This window comes from Cyanistes caeruleus, chromosome 2 (assembly GCF_971803275.1).
Source record: "Cyanistes caeruleus chromosome 2, bCyaCae1.hap1.1, whole genome shotgun sequence".
Classification (NCBI taxonomy): domain Eukaryota; kingdom Metazoa; phylum Chordata; class Aves; order Passeriformes; family Paridae; genus Cyanistes; species Cyanistes caeruleus.
In genome coordinates this window covers 4,187,150-4,212,343 of record NC_141702.1, presented here as the reverse complement: position 1 = coordinate 4,212,343, position 25,194 = coordinate 4,187,150, and the positions used below count along the sequence as shown (strand labels likewise).

The 25,194-nt window shown below is 41.8% G+C and overlaps 1 protein-coding gene and 1 long non-coding RNA gene across 2 annotated transcripts in view; one reads left to right on the top strand and one right to left on the bottom strand.

Annotated features, from left to right (window-relative positions):
* The window catches only part of PKHD1 (PKHD1 ciliary IPT domain containing fibrocystin/polyductin), a 235,370-nt gene that overhangs the window by 6,674 nt on the left and 203,502 nt on the right, over window positions 1–25,194 (bottom strand). The window contains exons 61-64 of the mRNA XM_023924235.2: window positions 21,320–22,325; window positions 7,977–8,112; window positions 7,358–7,445; window positions 3,750–3,857 (exon numbers count right to left, since the gene is read on the bottom strand). Coding sequence (XP_023780003.2) covers window positions 3,750–3,857; window positions 7,358–7,445; window positions 7,977–8,112; window positions 21,320–22,325 — 1,338 coding nt within the window. The remainder of the gene's footprint in view (window positions 1–3,749; window positions 3,858–7,357; window positions 7,446–7,976; window positions 8,113–21,319; window positions 22,326–25,194) is intronic.
* Window positions 6,342–8,637, top strand: LOC147654567 (uncharacterized). The gene is made up of 2 exons (XR_015282669.1): window positions 6,342–6,500; window positions 7,197–8,637. It is a non-coding gene; the product is annotated as an uncharacterized LOC147654567 (long non-coding RNA).

Below are 25,194 nucleotides of genomic sequence, written 5' to 3'. Positions count from 1 at the left end.
CTAAATCCGTGATGCATAAAACTCACAGTGAATTTGTTAATATTTTCCACCACGTTGATAATGAGCATTATAAATAAAAAATGTCAGTGTTCCTGCTGTTGCACAGTAAATATTTAGTCTCTTGAAAGACAGAAGCTCTGGGTAATGCTCTGCACCCGGAGATTCTAAAATTTTCAGCAAATGAAAATTTTGAGGAGTTGCTCATAGTTTCTGTGTTCAAGAGTTCATTGGGTCTCAGATCTGAGTTGCAAGGACTGGAAGATGCTCAGTGTTGCCTTTTTGAAGTAGAGGGAGGTTTTGATTCCCTAAATTACTTCCAAAATAAGTTCTGAGTGAAGATGTGCTGGGCAAGGACAGGAGTTTAGGGCAACTGGCCCTGCTACTCTCTGCAGACCACCTTGAAGGATGTGGATTGGCACATCAACTCATTATCTCTCACTACCTGACTCATTACTGGTCCTAACCCCACAGTTCTAAACATTTTGATAGATATTTATTTTACTTGAGTTCTGCTTTTAATAAAAACCTAAAAGCCTTTTTTTCATCAATTAATTTAAAAAAAAAAAGAAAAAAAAGAGAGAAATGTTGTCAGATGGAGGCTTGGAGACTGGGGTAAGTAGCTGTAAATACTTTTAGCAGAAACAAATTAGATTTGTGTCAGTGTTGTCCACCTGAACGAAGCTGGGCTGCATCAGAACAGGGTGGGAAGTATGTTCTAGTTGGGAGAAATCTGCCTGCAGTTACAAACAGATATGAACTTCAGCTGAGAGAAGGGATCTCTCAGGTATCAAGGACCCTACACACCCAGGTGTTTAAAGGTGTTTTGCACTACTCTGTGAGTAGGATGCTGTTGGTTTAAATGGAAAGTGAACGTATCAAACCCTTTGGGATCCATATGAGTGAAGGGAATATTAATGTAAAACAAGGAGCAAGACAATGCAGTGGTGCTATGAATAGTCTGCTCACCCCAGGAACTGCAACTAAAACATTTGGGATTATGCATTCAGCATCAGCTGCACCTCCTCAGCTGTCTACAAACAGTGAATTATGGCAGGGTAGGTGCATAGAGCAACTGGTTCATGAAGATGTATCACAAAAATCTATTATTTGATTGTTTAATTTCAGGGTTTTTTATCTCAAATGATGAAAGTAAATCTCCTCTGTAAGATTCTGGAAGTATAAAAACCTTTATGCTGTCTCCAGCATGGTTGCCAATTACAAGGAGCAAAAAGGATTGTGCCTTTGGTGTGTACCTTTGCAATGCACATTAAAAGTGTGCAATAATCTGATTTACAAAGGTGATACTTGCATAGGTTCATCAGCTGCCTGTACACATTGGTACCTCTAAACACCCTCCGTGGGGGAATGGCTTTAAGCTGATAGAAGGAAGATTTAAATTAGATATTAACCACTGGCACAGGGTGCCCAGCGAAGCTGTGGCTGTCCCATCCCTGGAAGTGTTGAGGTCAGTCTGGAAGGGGCTCTGAGCATCCTGGTCTACTGAAAGGTGTCCTTTCCCAACACAAGGTACTTGAAACTTGATGATTTTGAAGATCCCTTCCAGTCCAAACCATTCTGTGATTCTATTATTAATTCTTAGTGACTCTCTGACTGGTTAATAGTTCAGAAAAGGGAATTCTGTTTGACTTCTGTTCAGAAAAAGATTTTGAGATTTACCTGAAACAGGTTTCTAAGCACATTTCATTAATCTGTGCTTCCAGCCTAAAGAATCAGATCTTGTGAGGTGCTGACTTTCCATCTGCTCTCACTGATGAGAAAGTAGTGGGAGCTGCATGTGTCTGGCAGCCCAAAGCCCAAAAATCTCCCCCTTGAAAGCCTCACCTCCAAGTGCTCCCTGCACCCCAATTCTTCCTTTTCCAAGTCATGGGAAGCACTGGATTTGGATGAGCCACTTGTGGCAGCCTAAATGTTTGTAAACTTTTATTTTTTTATTTTTTTTCCCCTCAGATTTTTTCATTACCCACTTCCATTTGGCAACTTCACCAGTCAGATGTACGATGTACTTGATCCCTCTGGTTTTTTTTGGATGAGGCAAGACATGAGAGATAGATAGATAGATAGATAGATAGATAGATAGATAGATAGATAGATTATCTATAAGGGTATTAATCTAGAGAGATATCCATGCATATATATCTATATACAGAGATGGATGGATGGATGGATGGATGGATGGATGGATGGATGGATGGATGGATGATGGATGGATGGATGGATGGATGGATGGATGGATAGATATGGATGCATGGATGATGGATGGATGGATGGATGGATGGATGGATGGATGCATGGATGATGGATGGATGGATGGATGGATGGATGGATGGATGGATGGATGTGGATGTGGATGGATGGATGGATGGATGGATGGATGTGGATGGATGGATGGATGGATGGATGATGGATGGATGCATGGATGGATGGATGGATGGATGGATGGATGCATGGATGATGGATGGATGGATGGATGGATGGATGGATGGATGTGGATGTGGATGGATGGATGGATGGATGGATGGATGTGGATGGATGGATGGATGGATGGATGGATGGATGGATGCATGGATGATGGATGGATGGATGGATGGATGGATGGATGTGGATGTGGATGGATGGATGGATGATGGATGGATGGATGGATGGATGGATGGATGTGGATGGATGGATGGATGGATGGATGATGGATGATGGATGGATGGATGGATGGATGGATGGATGGATGGATGGATGGATGATGGATGGATGTGGATGGATGGATGGATGATGGATGGATGGATGGATGGATGGATGGATGGATGGATGGATGATGGATGGATGGATGGATGTGGATGGATGCAATACCATAATAGAGACTTTACACATGGTAGTACAACATCAATATCTGAATGCATCATTGGACTGTGTGCCAGACCTGCTCCTTCTGCTCAATATCCTTGCCTCAGCAGTGATCCTGAGACAGGAAACCAACAATTTGAGCCCTCTATACCTTCAGAAAAAGACTTAGAGATAATTTCAGGCCCCCAAACAGTCACAGAGGCGCTTCTCCTGTGCAGACATCTTGAGGATTTTCCAAGGAAAAGATCACAGGGTACCTTGCCCCTAGTGCCCCCCTCAGCTGGCATTACCAAGCAGGCATAAACACACCTGCCTCCTCTTTACTGAGCCGCTCAGGGGCCTCTGAAGGTGCCAACATCATCTCCATAAGCTCTCAGGAGAGCCCTGGCAGAGCTCAGTCCTGGAGTCATGCTCTGAATGTGCAGAACCACCTATAAAGGTGAGCAGGTGCAGGAAAACAGTCAGGAAAACGCACTATGAAAATAGCCAGGAGCACAAATGGAAAATTTCTGAGCAGGGAAAAATAAGAGGGAAAGAGAGGTTGCAATTTATAGGAAAAAGTTTGCTCTGGCAACTTAACTGATTTCAAATACCTAATTTCTTGGGATACATGCTAGGGAATCCAGGGAGAAAGAGGCACCTTTTTCTGACTTCTCTTTACTTATTAATTAGATTTGCAAGATCTTGCATGAATAGCACAGGAATCACCCAGCTCTCCTGCTGCCTGGGGAATGCCAACTTGGATGTGGAACAGGACTCAGGCTTTTTAGAGGTTTGGCATCTCTCCACCCATTCAAACAAAGTTTAACTCATTTTTTATAAATTCAGGCCACCTGGAGGGCTTTGATTTTAACAAATGAAAAAAAAAAAAATACACAGAATATAGGGTTTACCTGGAGGTGATGTGACAGTGAACACAAGTCTCCAGTTTGTTCCTGAGCTGGAGACAGCCAGATTGGAAAAGCTTGCACATCCCTCTATGACCTGCACTTGGGTGAGCCCTGGAGAGTCAGAAAAAATCATATTGCAGTTAGCAGCAACCACGTAAGTGCCACTTAAGGACCTCAGGGAGTCCTCATGACTTTAAGGGACTTCAGAAAGCCTGAATTCATTATCCATCTTCATCCTAAACATTGTGTCTAGCTCCAGAAAATTTCACACTGAAGGACTCAGAAAACAAATTCCTGAGGAATTAGAGGGCTTCAGCTTCTAAATATTTATACTTTGAGCTCATTGTGAAATGGAATTTTCTGTGTGTTGTGGGGGTGTGAATGCAGCTGTTAGAGGGATCAACAAGGGTAACAGGAGCTATAGAGATACACTGGAAAGTTCCAAATGCCCATTTTTTAATTAAACTCATGTCTTGTGTGACTAAGTACTTCACCAAGGTTGGGAGAGTGATAATGAGACTGTCCTAAGGGGATGGTCTCAAGGAGTCAACCACTGTAACTAAGGGACAAGCTGAATCTTCAATTCTTTCCTGATTTGTAGGTGTTTCACCTTATCTTTGGGGCATATTCCCTCCTGTCCTAGTGTTAAATCTCTTGGAATTTTTCTCCAGCTCTGTGAGATGGTTTGAAAGGTATTTGGCCAAGGAAAGTGTCTGTGTTGACTGGCCTGAGACACTACAGGAGATACTGTCAGCTGGAAACCTGGCAGGGAAAATCTCCATGGTGAGCATTAAAATGAAAACCAGGAAACAGAATTTCTCCATCGTGTTACCTCTTGTGATCTATCAGGGAATGAATTCTGGCCCAACATTTGCCCTTGCCATGATTGATATTTCTGTAGGCTCTTTTTAAAAGTTATAATTTACTTTGCAATTGGATCCCCATTTTATTGTGTGTATCTTTGAGCACCAGCCAAGGCCAGGTCTGGTCTGCATTCAGCCTCTTGGGGTGAAAGGGGTGAAATCCTAAAGGCTGACAAATTTCCAAATATTGGTTCAGGTGGGGGTGAGATGCCAGAACTTCCTCAGGATGCTGGACTTGCTCCAGTGATCACAAACACAGACTTTTGCCTGCTGAAAGACAACATGTCATAACTGTTTGCTTTATGAAGCAGGTGGTTTGACATTTTATTGCAGTTAAGCAGCACAGGTGAAGGTACATAAAGCTGAATGTGGGCAGGACATTTCTACTCAGCCATTCTCATGTTCAGGGCACTGACCAATGTGGTGAAGTAGCAAACTCTGAACTATGGCCAGGAACTGCCCAAGACAAGCTCACTCACAAAACCCTGACACATATTAATTATTTAGCAACATAAATTACAAGGTTTCTCCTCTCTGTGACTCTGGTACTATTTAATTTGTTTATACTTAATTAGTTTTGACTACATATATTTTTTTTTTCCTATTTCTATACAGTATCTAGCAAACCAAACCACCAATTTCATTATGAGTCTCCAGGATCAGCTGTGATACATAAATAATCAGTGATTCAAGCTGTGAATAGATTTGATGGAGATGTGGAAATGTAGATTTCTTTTATTGCTTCAGCCTGATCCTTGTTCATCCATCTACCACTCATATGATCCTCCTTATGACAATGTCGGCACAGACTACCAAGATTTTCTTGGCTCTCATACTCACTGTAAGATGGATTTTAACAGAGGGCCTTGTCAGCTGTGTTCAAATACTTTATAATTGCCATTTCTAGTGTGTGATGAAGCCTGGAGTACTGTACTGTACTTCTCAACAGAGACTAGCTCAGCTTTCAGACACATATGCTTCAAAGCTCAGAATATTACAGATATATATGGGAGTCTTCCCAAAGATCTCTCAGGCAAGCTGGTATTTAACGTAGAAGCACAGCTAATTTGGAGCTAAACTGCCTTCCACGAGGCACTTTGGCTGCTGTCAGATGAAGCAGCCTCAGTGTGCTAGACGGGACCCATTTCCATTAAATGCTGCTTTCATGTGCTTCAAAAGACGAGTGCAATAAGGATGTTTGTCAAAGGAAAAACTGCAGCAAACTATTACATGCAGAACATCTGTACTGTGCTGCTCTTCCTTTGCTGAAGTTTATTGACTATTAATTTGATGCATGTATCTTTTAAAGAATGTGAAGTGTCTTTCTCTTCAGTGACTCTTTCTTTCTTTCTTTCTTTCTTTCTTTCTTTCTTTCTTTCTTTCTTTCTTTCTTTCTTTCTTTCTTTCTCTCTTTCTTTCTTTCTTTCTCTCTTTCTTTCTCTCTTTCTTTCTCTCTTTCTTTCTTTCTCCCTTTCTCTCTCTCTTCCTTTCCTTTCCTTTCCTTTCCTTTCCTTTCCTTTCCTTTCCTTTCCTTTCCTTTCCTTTCCTTTCCTTTCCTTTCCTTTCCTTTCCTTTCCTTTCCTTTCCTTTCCTTTCCTTTCCTTTCCTTTCCTTTCCTTTCCTTTCCTTTCCTTTCCTTTCCTTTCCTTTCCTTTCCTTTCTTTTCCTTTCCTTTCCTTTCCTTTCCTCCCCTCCCCTCCCCTCCCCTCCCACTGTCAATAAGTAGCTAATCCAACAACCTGTGGCTCATCTAAACCTAAGGAGTTTAGCAACATGCCCTGAAAAGCCATGAAAAGGAGTAGAAAACACCAAAGGATTTTTCTAACCTGTAATCCTGGAACTTTCTTGGGGTAGGAAGAATTTTTAATTAACAGAAACAGGGACTGAAAGGGTAAGAAGCTGTGATCTACAGAATAAATGCTACTTATCTTCTCTAAATGTGAACTTTTCAACTCAAAATAACACACAAATGGCTTTACTGTGAACAAAATACTTTCTGTGCAATAAGGAACTTAACTTTTCATTGTGTGTGCTTCTTATATTTAAATATTTTAGGAATTAAACTAATAAGTTTATAATAATTATAATTTACAAATTCCAATTTAGCAGCATATGACCATCCACAGGTGTTTGGTTCAGCACTCTGCTTAAACAAGGTTCTATATCTAAGCATGTTTTCCCACAACCTTGAGGGAAATCCTCACATGTTTAGAGTTTTTTACGAGTTTTCATGAGTCTTTCATGAGTTCATGCATTTTGATAAATGAGGACAAGAAAGAAAAAATTTAGATCCCCCATGAAAAAAAACCCACTTTGACATTATAATATATTAATGACAATTCAAGCAGTTCTTTCTGTCTGTAGATCAGATCCCAGATTATTTGCTGGGATAAAAAGATGGTCATAGACCCTAAAGAAATAACATAAATTGAAAATCAAGCGTTAGGATTTCTAATTCTTCCTTCTCTCTTTTTTTGACTCCAGATATGCCTTTTAAAGACAAACTATAGGATACACTTCCTTTAAACTAGCAGAGCACAAAAATACTTTGTAAAAATTTTTTTTTTTATTCTTTTTTTCCCTGTAGCATATGATTGGGCAGCTCACCAAACTCCTACTGCAGCCTTCTGTTTTCAGCCCAAAGACTGGTTTTCAACAGCCTTATTTCTCAGGGAGAACTGAATTTATCACCACCATTTTGCATAGGTGCTTTGCCATAACCCTTACTATAGGAAAACACATCCAAACCTTTCAGCACAGCCTCAGAGGAGTCCTTGAGATGGGCTGATACAACCCAGGGTTCTGCAGGAGGCCCCAGTTTGTCAATTCTTTCACCCTGGGAGGAAGAACACAAGAATTAAGATCCTGTCTCCTCAGCAAGAGCAAAGAAAGCTTTGATGATTTTAACAGCTGTAATAATTTTTATATATATATTCCCCCTGTTTAAGGGCAGTTTGCATTTATGTCACACGTTACAAATGTCACTAAGTTCACCATAACTTTTCAAGATGAGGCCACATCACAGAATGGATCATGGTTGGTCCATCATCTGATCCAACCTCCCTGCTCCAGCAGGGCCATCCCAGAGCACAGGGATGGTGTCCAGACAGGTCTGGAATATCCCCAGTGAGGAGACTCCACTCCCTCTCTGGTCTCTGTTCAGTGCTCGGTCACTGCACTGGGAAGAAGTTCTGCCTCCTGTTCAGGTGGAACTTGCTGGGATCAATCCCTGCCCGTTCCTCTGCTGCCACTGCTGGATCCCCATGGAGCAGAGCCTGGCTGCAAAAATCTCAAATGTCAAAAATCTAAAATGCCAAGGTAGTACAGAATTAATAGAAGCCTCCATCCACAGGGAGCAAAATTCTACCTTTCTGTCCAGGAAAATGATTTTTGGCTGTACTGGAAGCTGCTTCTCAATTTCTCCATCTGAAGGCTGCACCTGAACAGAGATGCTGTAGGGTCTCCTGTATAAGCACATTTCCGAATGTTGTCTGCTTCCATTTCTTTCACATGAAAAGGGATGGGAAAGGAAAAAGAAAAAAAAAAATTGAAGGAAAATCAGAAATAAAGTTCCAGATGTTATTTTCTGTTCCTATTTTCTTCCTGCTAATTTACCTTATCATAACCTTTGATTCCTTGGGCGAGAGAGGCATGCATGGAAATAGGAAACAGTTATCACTTCCAAGCAAAAAGCAGCACCAAAGTATGAAAAAAATCCTTTTGTTTCAATCCCCAGTTTACAGATGGAAAAGTGAGAAATAGACAAAGTAATTTACGTCCCTGGTATCAGGTTGGAAGTATGTGGAAGAGACAGGGATTTTATGGATTCATGATGCCTTAGCCCCAAAGTCATCACTGTAGTGCACTGAGAGCAGCAGAGCCTGCAAATGTTCCCTGTCCAGCAGAGATTTTCACTGAAAACCTTTGAGCTCCTCTAAGAACAAAGTCTTGGTTCCTCCACACAAGCACAGCACTTACAGGGCTTTACTGTATTTCTTTTTCCTGCCATCACCTTCCCAATCTGCAAAGTCTGCAGACAGAAATACAGCAGTTACAGGCACCCCCTTGAAAGACATGGGTTTTTCCAAGCCTGAAATTTAAATTAGAATATCCCAGGAGAGCACTTTTGCATTTGAATAAAGAATCAACACTTTATTCTGAGCCTGGATCATTTCATTCCCTCTCCCAGTGCTTTGTGTCATTTAGTATCTCATATATATATAATATATATATATATATATATATATATATATATATATAAAAAATGCTGTAATATGCAATTGCAATGAAGAGGCTGGGGGCTTGGTATTGTCTTGAAATGAAAGAAGAAAAGCCATTCATTGATCTCCAGTGTTTGCTTAAAGGTGTTTACAAACACAAGAAATATGGAGCTTAAGTTTCCTTTGCTTTTAACTCTTTCTTTCTAGTTTGGGTGATGGCTGTGGATGTTTTTTCAGAGTATTACTCTGCATTACAAACGAGAAAGTGTTCAGACTGAGCTGATGAAAAATACTGAACTACAGCTGCTGGAAAGATCAACTAAGGTTTTAAGGATATGTGCAGACTCAAGGAGTGAAGTTTTAGTTCTTATCTTGGCTCTTTATCTTGTATTTTTGTCAGTGGGAAAATCTCAAAGTTTTGAAATTCATGTCAAGGGCATCAATAAGGTGCTGTTATCTACCTTGTTCCAAAAATGTGCATTCAACTGTGTGACCAAAACTTACTGCAGGAGCAAACACACCAAGCCATTCCTGTTTTCAAGCTAAAGAGCTGCAGTTTTCTGTGAGGCCCCTGGCTCCAGCTGAGCACAGAGAGGTTTAGGTGAATCTTGGCATCGTTTCTGTAAAATCAAAAAAATTCTCTCTCCTCATGTTCCTTAGAACTGAAAACAAATAAGAAAAATACTCTGAATTCACATGCCAGGCTCTACATGGTAAAACTGTGTTTTGTGTCTAGTGCATAGAGCAAGGCTGGTGGTGTGATTCTAGGAAGTAGCTCTCACTCTCTGGGGTCAGTAGAATCATAGAATCATAAAATCACAGAGTCACAGAATCATAGAATCATAGAAAACTTGTATTAGAAGGGACCTTAAAGATCTTCCAGTTCCACCCCCTGCCATGGGCAGGGACATCTTCCACTATCCCAGGTTGCTCCAAGCCCCATCCAACCTGGCCTTGGACACTTCCAGAGGATGTGGCATCCACAGATTCTCTGGGGAACCTGGGGAACCCTCACAGTAAAAAATCTCACTCGTCTTTTATTTTAGAACTCTTTTAATTAGAACTGTTACCCCCTTGTTCTTTCTCTCTCTGGTAAAATAACAGTGAAGAAAACAGAACAAAGCAAAACTAGGCATGAATACTTAAAACAGAAGTGTGAAAATGAATGTCTGTTTGTGGGTAATTTGAACTTGGTTAACACAGCATGGAATGTGGTGTTTACATCCCACATGGCCCAACCTGACTCGTGCTGTGAGGGAGCCCCTGCCTTAGGGCACAACCTTGCACACAGAAAGTTATATTCCTTAAAATGATGTCAGTGTGGAGGAGGAGGAGGAAGGAGCATCCTGCTGCTCCCATGCTGATTCATGCTGGAAGGAAAATAGGCCTTTCCTGGGACAGCTTTGCCCTGGGGAGGGGGAGGTAGAGGAGTGCTCGTAGCCCAGCAAGAACCAGAGCAAGCCCTGCCTTTGCCTTCCTCCCGTGGGCATGAAAGATGTGCTGCTTGCCACTGCCCTGCAGTCTCGTGCTGAGCAGGAGCAGGCTGGTTTGCAGTTCCCTGCTGACAGGGAGCAGCTCTGGTGCTCAGTGCCCTGCAGCTCTCCTAGACATGGGCACAGCAGGCTGGGGATGCCTCAGTCAGCAAGGACACCAGGGACCCCTGATCCTGTCACCAGCAGTGCCTACTCATGTCTGCTGAACAGGCTGAGGCTCCACAGGAGAGCAAGAGTCTGTTCTTTAGCAGCAGGGAAGCTCGAGGGCACAGAAACTGGAGGGTCTGTGCAGGTATTATGGATTAACTGAGAAACTTGGTGGAGGAATTTGGGGCAGAGGAAATGAAGTATCCCTGAAATCAAGGAGAACTTGTTGTTTCAATTACAAGTGCAATAATAACTATAATCATAAAATATAAAATCATATCATGATTTGGGTTGGAAGGGACCTTGAGGATCATCTTGTTCCATCCCCTGCCAAGTGCAGAGACACCTTCCACTATCCCAGGTTGCTCCAAGCCCTGTCCAACCTGGCCTTGGACACTTCCAGGGATCCAGGGGCAGCCACAACTTCTCTGGGCACCTTATGCCAGGGCCTCCCCACCCTCACAGGGAGGCATTTCTTCTTGATATCTAATCTAATGTAATATAGTGATGCCATTACTAATATAGTTATATCATGTCATTATAATAATGTCTACAAAAATAATAGTAGTGGGGAGAAGGAGAAGGAGAAGGAGAAGGAGAAGGAGAAGGAGAAGGAGAAGGAGAAGGAGAAGGAGAAGGAGAAGGAGAAGGAGAAGGAGAAGGAGAAGGAGAAGGAGAAGGAGAAGGAGAAGGAGAAGGAGAAGGAGAAGGAGAAGGAGAAGGAGGAGGAGAAGAGGAAATACTGTTATCAATTGACTTCAAAGAGAAGGAGATCAGGATCACAGCCTGGGTCAAGGGTCCATTAAAGTCGGTGGATATTGGTCTACTAGAAAATTAAATTATGCCAAAAACAAGTCTTGGCACTGACACCTGATCACCTCTACCATTAAACTGTCGGTCCCTCTTAAGCTCTGGTTTATGTCCAGTGACAAAGTCCAGAACAACTCCCAAATTATCTGGGAGCTAATGCAGTCAGAAAATATTTTCACTTGGACATTTGGATGAGGCCATGCTGAAATATGTCAGCTGGCCTTGGTGCCAAAGAACAGCCCCTGGCATATTTAATTTCCTAATAGACATTGAAATTAATCGAACAGTTGTCTGGTATGTCTGCAATGCTAGTGTTGTAAAATCAATATATCCTTGGAAGTGGAAAGAAATTGGGAAGAATTTAGGGAATAATATGACTAAATGAATCATGATCCAGCAGAAGAGACATTTTTCTTTGTTGTTGAAAAGGTGGGGATTGCTGGTGACTTCAAGGGATTCAAGAAAAAGAGGTGCAGCAAGGACAGGGCATAGGCAAGCTGAGGACTTGTGGCAGGCAAAGGAGGTACATATTCAGTGGAAGGACTGTGAGGAATTCAACATTTTTGGGTGAGAACGGGTTCTGATGTCATGGAATGATGAAATGAAGCAGACCTCTGCCCTCTCAGGTGCACTGTTGGAGCTCTGTCTCCCCCTGCAGATTTTGTCACTAATTAATACAGACAGGGAAGAGCAACATGAGCATCAGAAGACAATGAGGAGTCTGAGGTCATTCCTATTTTAAGCAAGAAAAGATATTTGAAGGATGACTTTTATTTCCCATAGTTTCCTATATTATAGAAAGAAATCAAAGAGAATCATGGAGCTCAGCTCCTGGCCCTGCACAGGACAGACCCAACAATCCCACCCTGTGCCTGAGAGCATTGTCCAGGCACTTCTTGAACTCTGCCAGGTTTGGTGCTGTGACCACTGCCCTGGGGAGCCTGTTCAGTGCCCAGCCACTCTCTGGGTGAAGAAACTTTTCCTCACATCCAAGCTAGACATCCCACAACACATTTTCATGTCATTCCCTCAGGTCCTGCCACTCTGCTCACAGAGCAGAGATCAGTGCAGGCTCTCCCCATCATGAGGAGGATGTAACTGCAGTGAGGTCTCCCTTCAGTCTCCTCTTCTCCAGGCTGAGGAAACCAAGTGACCTCAGCCTCTCCTCCTATGACTTCCCCTCTAGGCCCTTCTTCCATCAGAACAATGAAACTGATGAAGGGTCTAGATGTGGGATCACCAGAGGCCTTTACTCGGACAGGGACAGAGCAGACGCATCAGAGAGGAGAGAAATATTCTCCAGATTCATTAGTGACTTCCATTAATTGCTGTAGATCAGTGGAAATGCCCCTATTTACAAGGCCAGTGGTGAGGAGCTAAGGCAGACCTCCTCCATAACACACTCCCCAAGTTTACTGTCAGAGAAATGTCTTTTATTAAATGTAAACAGCATCCCGCCGGAGGTCAGAGCTTTGCCGTGCTGCGTATCCCAAGGTAATACCACTTTAAGCTCCACATAAACTCTTAAACAGTTTCTATCCTAAAACCAGACCGTAGGTGGTACAGTTTTTTACGATATGTTATAATAGTGCAATAAATCTGTTAGCTTAAAATCGAATCTCCGTGGCCTTTTAGAGAAATCATCATTAAATGCAAGGCCCTGTTAATGATGCCATCCCAGTGAAATTGTTTAATCTGCTAGGGGGGTGGAAGGTCACCAAATGAATTTTTTATAATACATCAACTTGACACGCAATAGGGAAAACTGTAATAGATAAAAGCAAAGGAAAAGGGCACTGTCTTCTTCTGATAGGTCAATAGCAGCCAAGAGAGTCACTCATCCACTTTTCCTTCACTACCGTGCTCCTTTTCCATTTAATATGGACACCCAATTAATACCTCAGCACCATAGACAACCTCATTTTAGGTGAATTATAGCAATTTCTTCCCCCTTCTCCGAAATGAAAGTGATCACAATACATCATAGCATTGTGCGAATTAACGTTAATTGATTCGAGTTACCAAGCATTGATGGGCCACTTCTATAATCTGGTCCTTATTGGGAGCTGGAAGGGATGGAGGGAAGATTAGATTGCATCCCCCGTTGCTTTGACGACGGCGGTCACCTGATGGCTTGTTAGACAGTTGTACGCTTCTATTGCCGGCCCCAGTGGGGTCGTCAGTAAACTGGAGTGATGTCCAAACATCATTACACGCTGCTCCGATATTAAAGCAAAGGGATTAGCACCTTATTGCAGGCAACCTGGATTTGTCATTGTGCTGTCGTTATCCAATTTCCAGATGATAATGTGACTGTGGCCTGCGGGCACGAGGTCCTACAGCCAAACCAAGGTGCCTGTGTATGTATATATAGATATATAATTTTTTTTTTCTAATACATATATATATATACACACACACACTCGTATACATATATACACATGCACACTACCCCACAAACACACCCCAAGCCATTTAACCCTTAGCTCACCAGATTCCTGCTAACAAAGCATGTGGAAGAATTTTTCCCTTCCCCATCGGACGTGCAGCGGAGGCCGAGAGCGCGATGCGACAGCAGAACGGGCTGGCCTGGGAGATGACACGGCCGTCACTCATTCGAATGTCACAGCAGACAAGCTCTGCTGATAGAGGTGACACCAGTCACATGTTAAATAAGGCAGAGTGGGGACAGGGCTGGTCCCTTGGAGATGTGGCTGGCAGCTCCTCTCTGCTGGTGCCTGTGTCGTGTAAATCATCACTTATGTCACAGGTCCCCTTTGTCGTTAGGAGGGAAAATAAATCCATTTGTGACATGAGCAAGGCAGGTTTTGTTTGACAGCACCAGGGTACCAGTGCTGGGATCAGATCTCTTTACAGGGCTTGAGAAGCATGGCAGGGACACTGCTGGATCTCCTGCATGTATCTGAACATTATTAACTTCTGAGGGAACACTGGAATAGGAAATAGCTTCTCTTGAGCTGATGCTCTTCATTTTTAACTGAATTTAACACAAACCCCTCAGTTTCAAAGACCAAGGCTGGTGGGGAGGATATATGGCAATTTATCCCTCCTTCTTCCCCCAAAGACATAAAAAGTCCTGTGCTCCTGTTCCCAAATCTCTCCTGCTCTCTCTACCTTCGTCTTCTTCTGCTTTCTCCTGCTCTCCTTTCACCTTTCCTACCTCCTGCTCCTTTTCTGAAGAGGAGTCAGGTGAGTTTTGGAAGGCCATTGTCAGAGCAAACAATCAGAGTTACATGAGGGGTAGGACTTCTAATTGCTTTAATCTTGGAATTCACAGCTGTCACCTTTGAATGAGAACGACAAATTATTTGATGTTTACCATGTACATTAGATACTAACAGAAATTTAGTTTGAAATTTAAGGCTCAGAGGTGAAATGTATCTTGGTGGTAGATCCTCTAACCTCTAGAGTGTCAGAAGGGTTCCTGCCCAGTAGAACAGTGATGAAAAACTATTATATTTATCTACTACTATTGGAAAGGCGATGTGAAGATCCATGTAAGGTAGTTTGGAGATTTGTTTGAAAATCTGTACAGGAAATCCTGGCTTCACACAAGGTTCATATACTAGGGGCTGCTTTTGGTATTTTCCCCTTCAAAACAAAAAAAATCTTAGGGACAAACATCATATTTTGTTCTTGTTTGGAAAAGCCTGAATTTCCAGTTAAGCCGCAATTCAATTTTAAATATGAAAAAAAAGAAAAGCTAACACAGCAGATCTGGGGTCTAATATCTACATAATTAAAGACCTTTTGTAGCATCATTATCCCTGGTATGACTGGTCCTTCCTTACAATTCAGCTTTGATGCCCAATTTCAATTCTACCAGAAGCAAAAAATTAGTAACAGGCTAAAACTTCACTATTGATCAGACAGATAAATATTCTATTGACACAGAATCCCTTCACATAAATTTATTTTACATCCATTGCCATCACCTTCACTGTGGGAAGATGTGTCTGAGTCTCTGAGTTCCCAATGACCACCCACCTCTTCTGGTCCATCCCACAACTGCTAAGTTGGGAAAGAATTATGAATTTACAATAAAAAATTCATCCTGATTCCAAAAGTACAACTTGATCAGGCAGCATTATGTGACATAACAGTTTTTGTTCAAGTTTTAACCCCCACTTCATGCTCATGATATTTCTTATCCCATTGCTCTCATAAAGAACCCATTACAGAATCCCACTCCTGTGATGGAAAACCCTCTAGATTTTTAACATGGATTTTCCCACCATTTTACTAAACTGTAAAAGAGTCTTAAGAGCACCTTAACTATCCCCAAACTATTAAATAAATAAATAAATAAAATTAATAAGATAATTTTGGCCATGTGGGAAAAAAATAATGAAAATAACATAAAATGCAAATGTGAAATGTTCTCTTTCCAGTTCTATGGAAAGGCTCTTTTATTTCATTATTTGAGGAGGAACCTACTTCTATTTTGAAATGCAAATTTACCTGTCAATGCCTTATACTTTTTGCTTCTGTATGGTCATTGTCCTTCATTATCAAGAGATTCCTTGCTGGTATTTACTCTTGCAATGTATTTTCACAGGTAGAATGATATCTTCCAGATTTGCTTTTACAAGTTAAACAATCTCTTTACTAAATGGTTTTATGATTCTACTCCTTACTCCTTAAAATAAACTCAGTTTCCATGATCATCTTAAATGTCCTTCCTTTTACTTACTTGAACTGAATTTGTCCTTTTTTGTACATCTGCTGTGAATAGCAAATTTTACATAAGAATATGCCTTCCACACTGCCCCTCTGAATATCTAACCTAAAATTAAATAAGTTTAAATTAACAGAGATCTTAAACTTTGTTTCAGCACCTGAGTTTCACTTCCACACATTCACTTGAGGAGTGTAGCAGATAAAACTTTGGAAAGTGCTACAATATCTGCAGCTCTTAACATGGAGAATTTTAGCATCCTGCTTTGCCTGCTCACAGGAGGAAAAACTTGCATCTTTACGCAGGAATAAGTTGTCTTTTCTTTTATAAAACCCTGTGCAATTCCACAGAGCAGCCTGCCTGAAACCTGCACAAAGGTTACCAAATCCAAGCACTTTGGGGTTAGGAGAAGTCAGAATTGATCTAGTTTGAACTCCAGCCCTGCTGCCTGTGTGTGTGCCATGTGACAGAGAGAATTAGTTGTAATATCTCATTTAGTGCTCTGCATGGGAATTGCTGCTGGAATGAGCCATTCTTTGATAATTTGCTTCCCTTTTATTCCTTGCTGTGAGCCTCAAATTTCCTGCACAAGGACCATTTTTCACATGCTACCTCAAACATAACTCTCAACAAAAAATTATTTCAGTTTGAATCAGGTTAAAGGTTGATCAAGAAGGAGCAAAGCACCCTGCTGTAGTGTGGGGACAGGGACTACATGGCTTCTGGATGACTGTCCAGAATTATATTCCTGATTTTGTATAAAGGCACCTGAACAAACACACAAAATACATTCATCATTGTGCTGCTTGCTCTTTCATATTTATATTGATATTAGGACAATTTTTCCAGACAGGGATTTCTATCTGTAAATACATCACAGTATCTCTGTTATACCCAGGCATTTCACAGAAAGATAAACTATGTGATAGACATCTCTGACTCTCCAGCTGTGCAAGACTATAGCAGTCACAGCAATCACCTCTGTCTTCTCTTGACAAATTAATGAGCCGTGCTTGAAGTGACCCTAACAAAGGAGTTATATTAAAATCGTGTATAAAAGCACTTCAAATCATAACAGACAAGCCATGTTTTTTAAAGGCTTGGCAGTGTGATATACAGGCCTATTCAGTAACACCTTAGCTCAGCAGGGTCTGCAAGGCTCCCCTTCAGCCTCACTGTCCTGGGCGGCAAACAAACATCCAGTCTGTGCTGATTAAAGATCTTTTTGTAGTTGTTGTGTTGTAGAGCCACAAATTCATTAAGGTTGGGAAATAGCTCTAAGACTGCTGAGTCCAGCTGCTCGCCCAGCACAACTGTGTTCACCTCCAAACCATGAATGTCCCATTCATTCACCTGCCTCTTGAACACTTCCAGGGATGGTGACTCCACCACTGCCCTGAGCAGTCTGTCCCAATGCCTGACCACTCTTTCAATGAATTTTTTTTTCCTAGTATCCAACATAAACCCTCCCAGGTGCAACCTGAGGTTCTTTTATCCTATTGCTTGTTACTTGGGAGAAGAGACCAGCCATCCCCTGGCTCCAACCTCCTTTCAGAGAGACATTGAGAACAATAGTGATGCAAGACAATTCACTAGTCTGAAAGCCCAAGGAGATGGGCCTGGCAGGAGTGCAGGTTCTGTGTATTTCTGATGGTCCAATTGGGTTTTGGACAACTCAGGTATGAAAATATCTCTCTTTTCCTTCCACTGAAAAATACACTGGAATATTTCATCTGTAATTGTAATCCCAGCCCCATTAACCATGCCCATGCCAGCTTGTGCTGCTTAAATGGAGACAGATAGACAATGGGGACAGTACATGTCCCAACAGGAAAACCCTGATTTCATTTCACAGGTTATCTGTGCCTTTATTGCATCAGAAATGTCAGCCATGAGTGATTCCAGAAAAGCTATGACTGATGGGGAGCAATAAATAACAGTGCAGAGGAGCCCGAGCAGCTGGGTGAGTTCTGAGCCAGTTCTATGATCTGGTGATGTGAGTGTTCTCTTCAATAAAGATCCCAGGTCTTCCCATAATTGGGACAGTGAATCCAAGCCTTGAGGCTAGCACTGTTCTTGTGTCTGTAGTAAAACAGACTTCTTCCTAGGAAACTCTCCTGGTCCTTCCTGCTTGGAATTTTTTCCCAGGGTGTGCACAGACAGGAAGACAAAAGGCAGCTGGGAGAGCAGTCCCAGTGTGGAGCTGTCATTTCTGCCTGATAAAAAGCATCCTCGAGGTTTCCTTGCTGGCACACAGCAGTTGGTGCTTCCCTCCTTTAAATGGTGTCTTGGGATCATGTCTTGGGGTCATGTAAATAATGGAATTCCTTGGGTTAGAATGGATCTTAAAGATCATCCAGTTCCACCCCCTACCATGGCCATGGCCACCTTCCACTATCCCAGGCTCCTCCAAGCCCTGTCCAGCCTGGCCTTGGACACTTCCAGGGATCCAGGGGCAGCCACAGCTTCTCTGGGCAACCTGTGCCAGGGCCTCACCACCCACTGTAAAAATTCCCACCTCATTTTTCTGCTGTCTTATTTTGCAGTGTCCTTCGGTGTAACACAAACAACCCCACTAACAAGGATGATGTTGGTTCTGCTGGTCCAAAATACAGTATATCTTCAGAATTTGGTCCTTATTTAAGCTTTGATCTTGCACTTAATAATTCCTCATTGGGCTGAATGCAACACCACAAAAAATATAAACTAACAAAATCCCAAAAGCAAAAGCAAAAAAAGCAAAGCAAAGTGAAACAAAACAAAACAAAACAAAATTAACAAAAAACCCAAAATATAATCCTCCCCCCTCAAGGAAAACCCCAAACAATAACAAAACCAAAAAAAAAAAAAAAAAAAAAAAGAAAAAAAAAAAAGCCACCTACAGTTGAAACCAACAAACCAAAACCAAAGCAAAACAAAGATTTCTACAGTCACAGACCAGAGTCCTCCTTGTGGTTGCTTCTCCACCATGAACCACACAGTGTCTAGTAGAAAAGCATGTGAAGAGCAGTTTGTATCACTGGCAGACATCAGGATGGTCCATGGGTCAGCAGTAAATGGGAGAGGATGTGGTATTAATTACAGAGGGTAAGTCTTAGACAAATCCAATTTCTTTCTTGCATGGATGGAATATATGGAATATACTTATACTTGGATAAGGCTCAGTAGTGCACAATATCAAAAAATAACATTATACAATATCAAGGGAGTACACAATAAGATTGCCAAACACCAAATCCCATGTCCCCGATTAAAAACAGATGGGATATTACCTTTTTCATATTACCCATATGCTTTTAATACAGTTTCAGGATCTGATGCTGAAATACACTACTGTCTGCTCCCATCCCAGCACTGCTCTTCACAACCTCCTTTGCAGATAAGGGCTGACATCTGGGCTGTGCAAATAGTGGATGAAAGCTGAAAAGAACAAGACAGGGACAGAGGAAGGAGGGAGAGACAGGGTTGTTTGTTGCTATAGAGGAGAGGGAAATAAAAGACCTTTAAAAAGTAAGTATTGGTACTGAATATTAATAAAATTTAGTATGTACAATACTGACCAAGAAGTCTGAAAATGGCAGAGCTCAAAAGGGAGCTCCAGAGGAAAATACTGCAAAGCAAGGGAGCGTCTTGTGTTCTGTCAAAATGAGATGCAGGTCTTTTGCTGTATCTGCATGGAGATACATATATAAAGCCTTTACTGACAAAATGCATGGAAGGCTTTGTGGGCTGATAAATTACCAACAAGAAAGCCAAACATGGGGGCCCAGGTCATGTCATATGTAGGATCTGGCCAAACAGAGGGAATTGGGTTCTGGAAAGTCAGAACTGAAAAGGAATTAAAAAATACTGTGAGAAAAGAGAAGATTGTGAGCTCTCCTGTTTCTCTGGGAGAATGGGCTAATGGAATTGTGTCAGTAGAAAATGGGATTTAATACCACTTTTGCATTTGAGACCAATACAATGCAATCCTAGAATACCAGATTGGGAGAGACCTCAATGATCCTGTGGTCCAAGCTTTCTTGGAAAAATCATGGTCTAGTCAAGGTGGTCCAGCACTCTGTCCAGCTGAATTTTAAAAAATGTCCAACTCTGGGGAATCCACTAAGAGGGAAACCTTGACTTTCGGTCATGCACACTTCCAAACAGATTCAGAAAACAGAGATAGAGAAAGAAAGAAAGAAAGAAAGAAAGAAAGAAAGAAAGAAAGAAAGAAAGAAAGAAAGAAAGAAAGAAAGAAAGAAAGAAAGAAAGAAAGAAAGAAAGAAAGAAAGAAAGAAAGAAAGAAAGAAAGAAAGAAAGAAAGAAAGAAAGAAAGAAAGAAAGAAAGAAAGAAAGAAAGAAAGAAAGAAAGAAAGAAAGAAAGAAAGAAAGAAAGAAAGAAAGAAAGAAAGAAAGAAAGAAAGAAGGAAAGAAAGAAGGAAAGAAGGAAAGAAGGAAAGAAGGAAAGAAGGAAAGAAGGAAAGAAGGAAAGAAGGAAAGAAGGAAAGAAGGAAAGAAGGAAAGAAGGAAAGAAGGAAAGAAGGAAAGAAGGAAAGAAAGAAAGAAAGAAAGAAAGAAAGAAAGAAAGAAAGAAAGAAAGAAAGAAAGAAAGAAAGAAAGAAAGAAAGAAAGAAAGAAAGAAAGAAAGAAAGAAAGAAAGAAAGAAAGAAAGAAAGAAAGAAAGAAAGAAAGAAACACTCACCAGAACTCAAACCTTTTGATTTTTTTCCAAAGGAGACAGTGAGGTGATTTGATTACTCTGAAGGTATCTGGAGGAGGAGGAGGAAGAGTCAATGCCCAGAAAGTTACTGATGTAAAAGTGGAGGAAAGAACCAGATGCTCTCATGGGAATCTGGAGGTAGAGGCTGACAAGAGGAAATGGGCAAGTGTTTGTGACAGAAAGAATAAGAATAGGATCCAACCTCTAGGCATATATTCAGGAAATAATGGATGTGTCCACCTCTTGTATCATCATGACCAGAGGGATTTCTAGAGTTTTTAAGTGAAAAGAAACACCATCACTAAGGCATCAAAGTGAAAAGTAGTGGCTTGTATCATGCAGGATATTGAAGTAAAATATTAAACATATTTTTGTGGTCTTACATTTTAAAAGTGTAAGAATAAATGTTTAAGTCTTCAAGACCAGGTTTCTTTCTCCCAGCCTTGTCCAACCCAGCCTTGGACACTTCCAGAGATGGGGCAGCCACAGCTTCTCTGGGCAAGTCATGAAAACTTTATAACTTGTTTCAGCATGGTTAGTCATATTTCAGTCAGTGGAGAAGTTAATAAGTACATCAATTGGATAAATTGCCTCCCTACACTTAAATCAGTATCTGGTGATGATACATCTGCTACTTACCTACTGTTAGCTTCTCCTGGGGACAGCAAAGCAGACTGAGCCACCATTAAGGTGTCAACTGTCAAGCCAAGGCCACTCTGAAAGTCTCCAGTCTGATGAGTGTTGATAATTGTTCTGGCCAAACTCTTTAGACTGTCGCTTGTCAACTCCTTTCTTGGATGACCCGGCAGATCACCAAGCTCAATGATCAGCACTCTTGATGGACCAGCCCCATCAGGCGGATGCAGAGCCCGGCTGCTCCCTGGTTGTGTTCCCTCTTCCTGTGGGCTGTATCTGCTCTGAAAGGCTGTGCAAAATGCCATGTTAGGGCAGTGATATCTCTTTTTGCTGGCATTGGCTGAGATTACCTTCAAAGTGCTTTCACCTCCCAGCACATTATGGACTACTCTGACTTGGTCATGACCAACCTTCAGGAAATCAGCCAATCGACGAGTTATAGCTTCCTCACCCTCTTCCCCAACAGCCTCAGTTACAGTGAAAGCCACAAGAAGGGAAAGGCCAGCAATTATTTCCACAGGTTCCTTCTCATGGAGGAGAACATAGAGAAGGTTGTCCTCAAAGCTGAAGTAATTGGCTCCTGGCCCTGCGTTTGGTGAAAAAGAAGACGGGGTAGGAGAGACATAATTCCCTTGGGTGAAAACACGAAGGCTGAGTGTTTCAGTGAAGAATATGGCCAGGGGCAGCCTGGTTGTGTTTTGGCCACTGAGGAGGTAGAGTCTGAAAGCCAGAGGTGGCAGGCCTGGGAAGCAAACTGTGCTGAGTTGGGTGGAGGGTAGAACAGAGAAGAAAGTAGAACGATGCTCTGCAGGGTAACACAAAGAATGTGAGGTCTCATCAGTGAAGGTGTCCATAAAGCTGCCAGTCATTGTAACCACTGGGAACAGTCTCTGGCTGTCCAGACTGGAATCCAAGTTTTCTAAGATGACAAGTGCATGATCTGTCTGTTTGCAGAAGTAACCTTGTACCGAGGGCTTGAAGAGGCACTTACTGTCATCTCTGTAAATTCCTGGAAGAATAAAGGGAGATGGGAAAAGAAATTAATTGTTTCAGACATCATCTCAAAATTTTTTTTTAACAGCTTCTTATTTTCCCACTCCAAATTTAAAGCCACTTTGTCAGTGCTAAAATGTTACATACTTTTAAGAGAAGCCTGGATACTGAGGGATATTGAATAAGTAGAAACTGCATATACCTCTAGTTGTCCTGGAGTTGAAAGTTGTTGAGGACTGAAAACAAATGACAGAGAAACATCCCATACACCTACTTTGTTATTTCTATATATCAAACTGCAGTATCCATTGAAAGAGCATCCATGCAACACAGACTTTTTGTCTGACCCAGCACTTTGTCCCCATGTCCTTGTGCCTTCTACATTTTTTCCTGGTCCCAAGCCTGTAGCAGGGTGATGAATCAGGGATTGACTGAAAGTCTTTGCAAGGATAGTTTAACCCTACAAAATGCTCATGGAGACTGTGCTTCAAACAGAAAACACCAGAAAGGACCAAAACATCATTGATCTATTCCAGTTGATGAACAACCTCATCAAGTTTTTGAGCTGGAAGAAACCACCAGATTCAGATACCTACAAATATAGGACACTCTCACACATGTTCCAAACATCCAAACTCCCACTGCAGTCAGCTGAAATCTGGAATTTCCACTATTTGCTCACAGGCAGGTGTCTAGATTTGTTTGGGATGTCCTGAGGTACCTGAGACATGTGACACAGAGTCTATAGAAAAAATATGTCCTGCAAGGACACCCCACAGCACCAGAAATTACACTAAACACACATTTGTGTAACTGAAACACACCCAATTCCCCAGCCATCTATACAAAGTAATTGTATAAAACCAATAAAATTCACCCTAAAATACTGCTGTTTAGTCATCTGGATTACACTTTATAATCCTATAATTTTATTGGCCAGAGGTGGGATCCTGTCACTTAAATGTAAGTGCAGAGTGTCACCTGGACTCTTTTTGGTAGCTGCAACATCTGTAGGTGTAACACACAATGAATGAGAGGGCAAAAGCCACGTCAGATAACACTTTGTTCTTTCACTGAATTTAACAGGTAAAGATCATTACACATATCTCAGGATTTCCCACTAAATCCCCTCCCAAGTACCTCTGCAGACAGGTCAATAGGATCCTTTTATTTCTCTTATGCTATACTTTTATGGAAGTTATCCTTTTATGGAAGGCTCTAGAGAGAAGACATGTAATCCACACAGTCTTCTGAGTTAGAATCATAGACTTACAGAATGGGTTGGGTTGAAAGATTAGACCTTAAATATAATCTAGTTCCAACCTTCTTGTAAAGGACTACCATCCACTAGACCACATTGCTCAGACCTCCTTCCCATCCATCCTTGAACATTTCAAGGGATGAGGAATCCACATCTTCCCTGAGAAACCAATGTCTCAACATCCTCACAGTAAAGAATTTCTTTGCAAGATCAAATTGAACCCTACCCCTGCCAGTTTGATGCCATTCCCCCTCGTGCTGCCACTTCATGCCTTTGTCAAAACTCCTGAAAACTGCTATAAGTTTACAGTGTGCCCCATCTGACTAAATACAGGTCTCTGCTTTAATATGAGAGAAATTGTGCCTCAGGCTGTAACGATGAGATCACCACTGATTATAAAGAGAGAATAAAAGTAAATGAGTTCAGATACAGAAACCAAAAACATAAACATTTCTGCCTGGAGCATCTTAGAAAAAGATGTATGTTTCTGGTTTTCCTTCCTCTCTCCAAAATAAAATCAAAGGAGGAATTTGCTGCTGTAGCCAGCTAGAATTCTCCTTCCCTCACCTAGCCTGCTCCTTCCTTAGTTATCTGTGCTCACAAACATGTTGGACAGAGCATGGTCAATGTCCAGACTAACTCTGTGCTCCTCATTCAGCACTTGGGAACAGGTATTCACTCAGTCCACATAAAAAATAAGGCACAGCAACATTGTTGAGAGTCACAAACTTCTGGATGAAGAAGACACTATTAGGACACCAGGACATCCCCTAACAAGGACACATTATGTGAAAATTTCTGCTAGATAAAAGTAGAAGACTCCTGAAAGAGAAATGAACTATGAGAAGTTTTGGATGGGACTCTGAGCAATGTGGTGCAGTGGAAGGTGTCCCTGCCCATGGGGAGGAGTGTTGGAGCTGGATGATCTTTAAAGGTCACTTCCAACCCAAGCCATTCTATGATTCCATTCAATAATTCTGGGCTATGCCTTCAGTTACATCTCAAAGCCTGGATCCTGTGGGTTCTCACCTACTATGTATTTCCAGGGCAATCACCATGTGCAGCCCGTGGCCTGTGAACATGCCACAGAATGAGCTCTCCCTCTGCATGTCACCAAGGGAAGCAATGGAATTACATAAATGTGCAGCTCTGCCCAGGGAGGATGTCCAAGTGAGATGGGATCTGTACAAATCCTTCTATTTTTAGACACCAGCTTACAAATTTGCTTATCTTTTTTTTTTTTGCTTTTCCCTGGATTAGTTTTTTGGTTTTTTTTTGGTTTTCAGTGTAAGTATTTTGCTGTAGTATTTTGCTGTTGGTGTGTGCTGGAGGCAAAAAGAGAGTGAGGAACAACTCTGTTCAGAACAGAAGTGGAAATGCTGTGCTCAGAGACACTGGAATTCTCCCGGAATGCTGGGAGGACACGCTGTGCCGCCAGCTGCCTGCCCACAAAGGCTGACACATCTCATCCACAGCTCTCCTGGAAACACCCCATCTCCCCCTGGTGACATTTCTCATGTCTACAAATGGGATTTGATGACATTTAATGATTTCTTAGAACTTTCCTTAGTCCTGCCTGCCTTTCAAAGGAGGCTGGCTTGGTTTCCTGCACACGCTCACACCC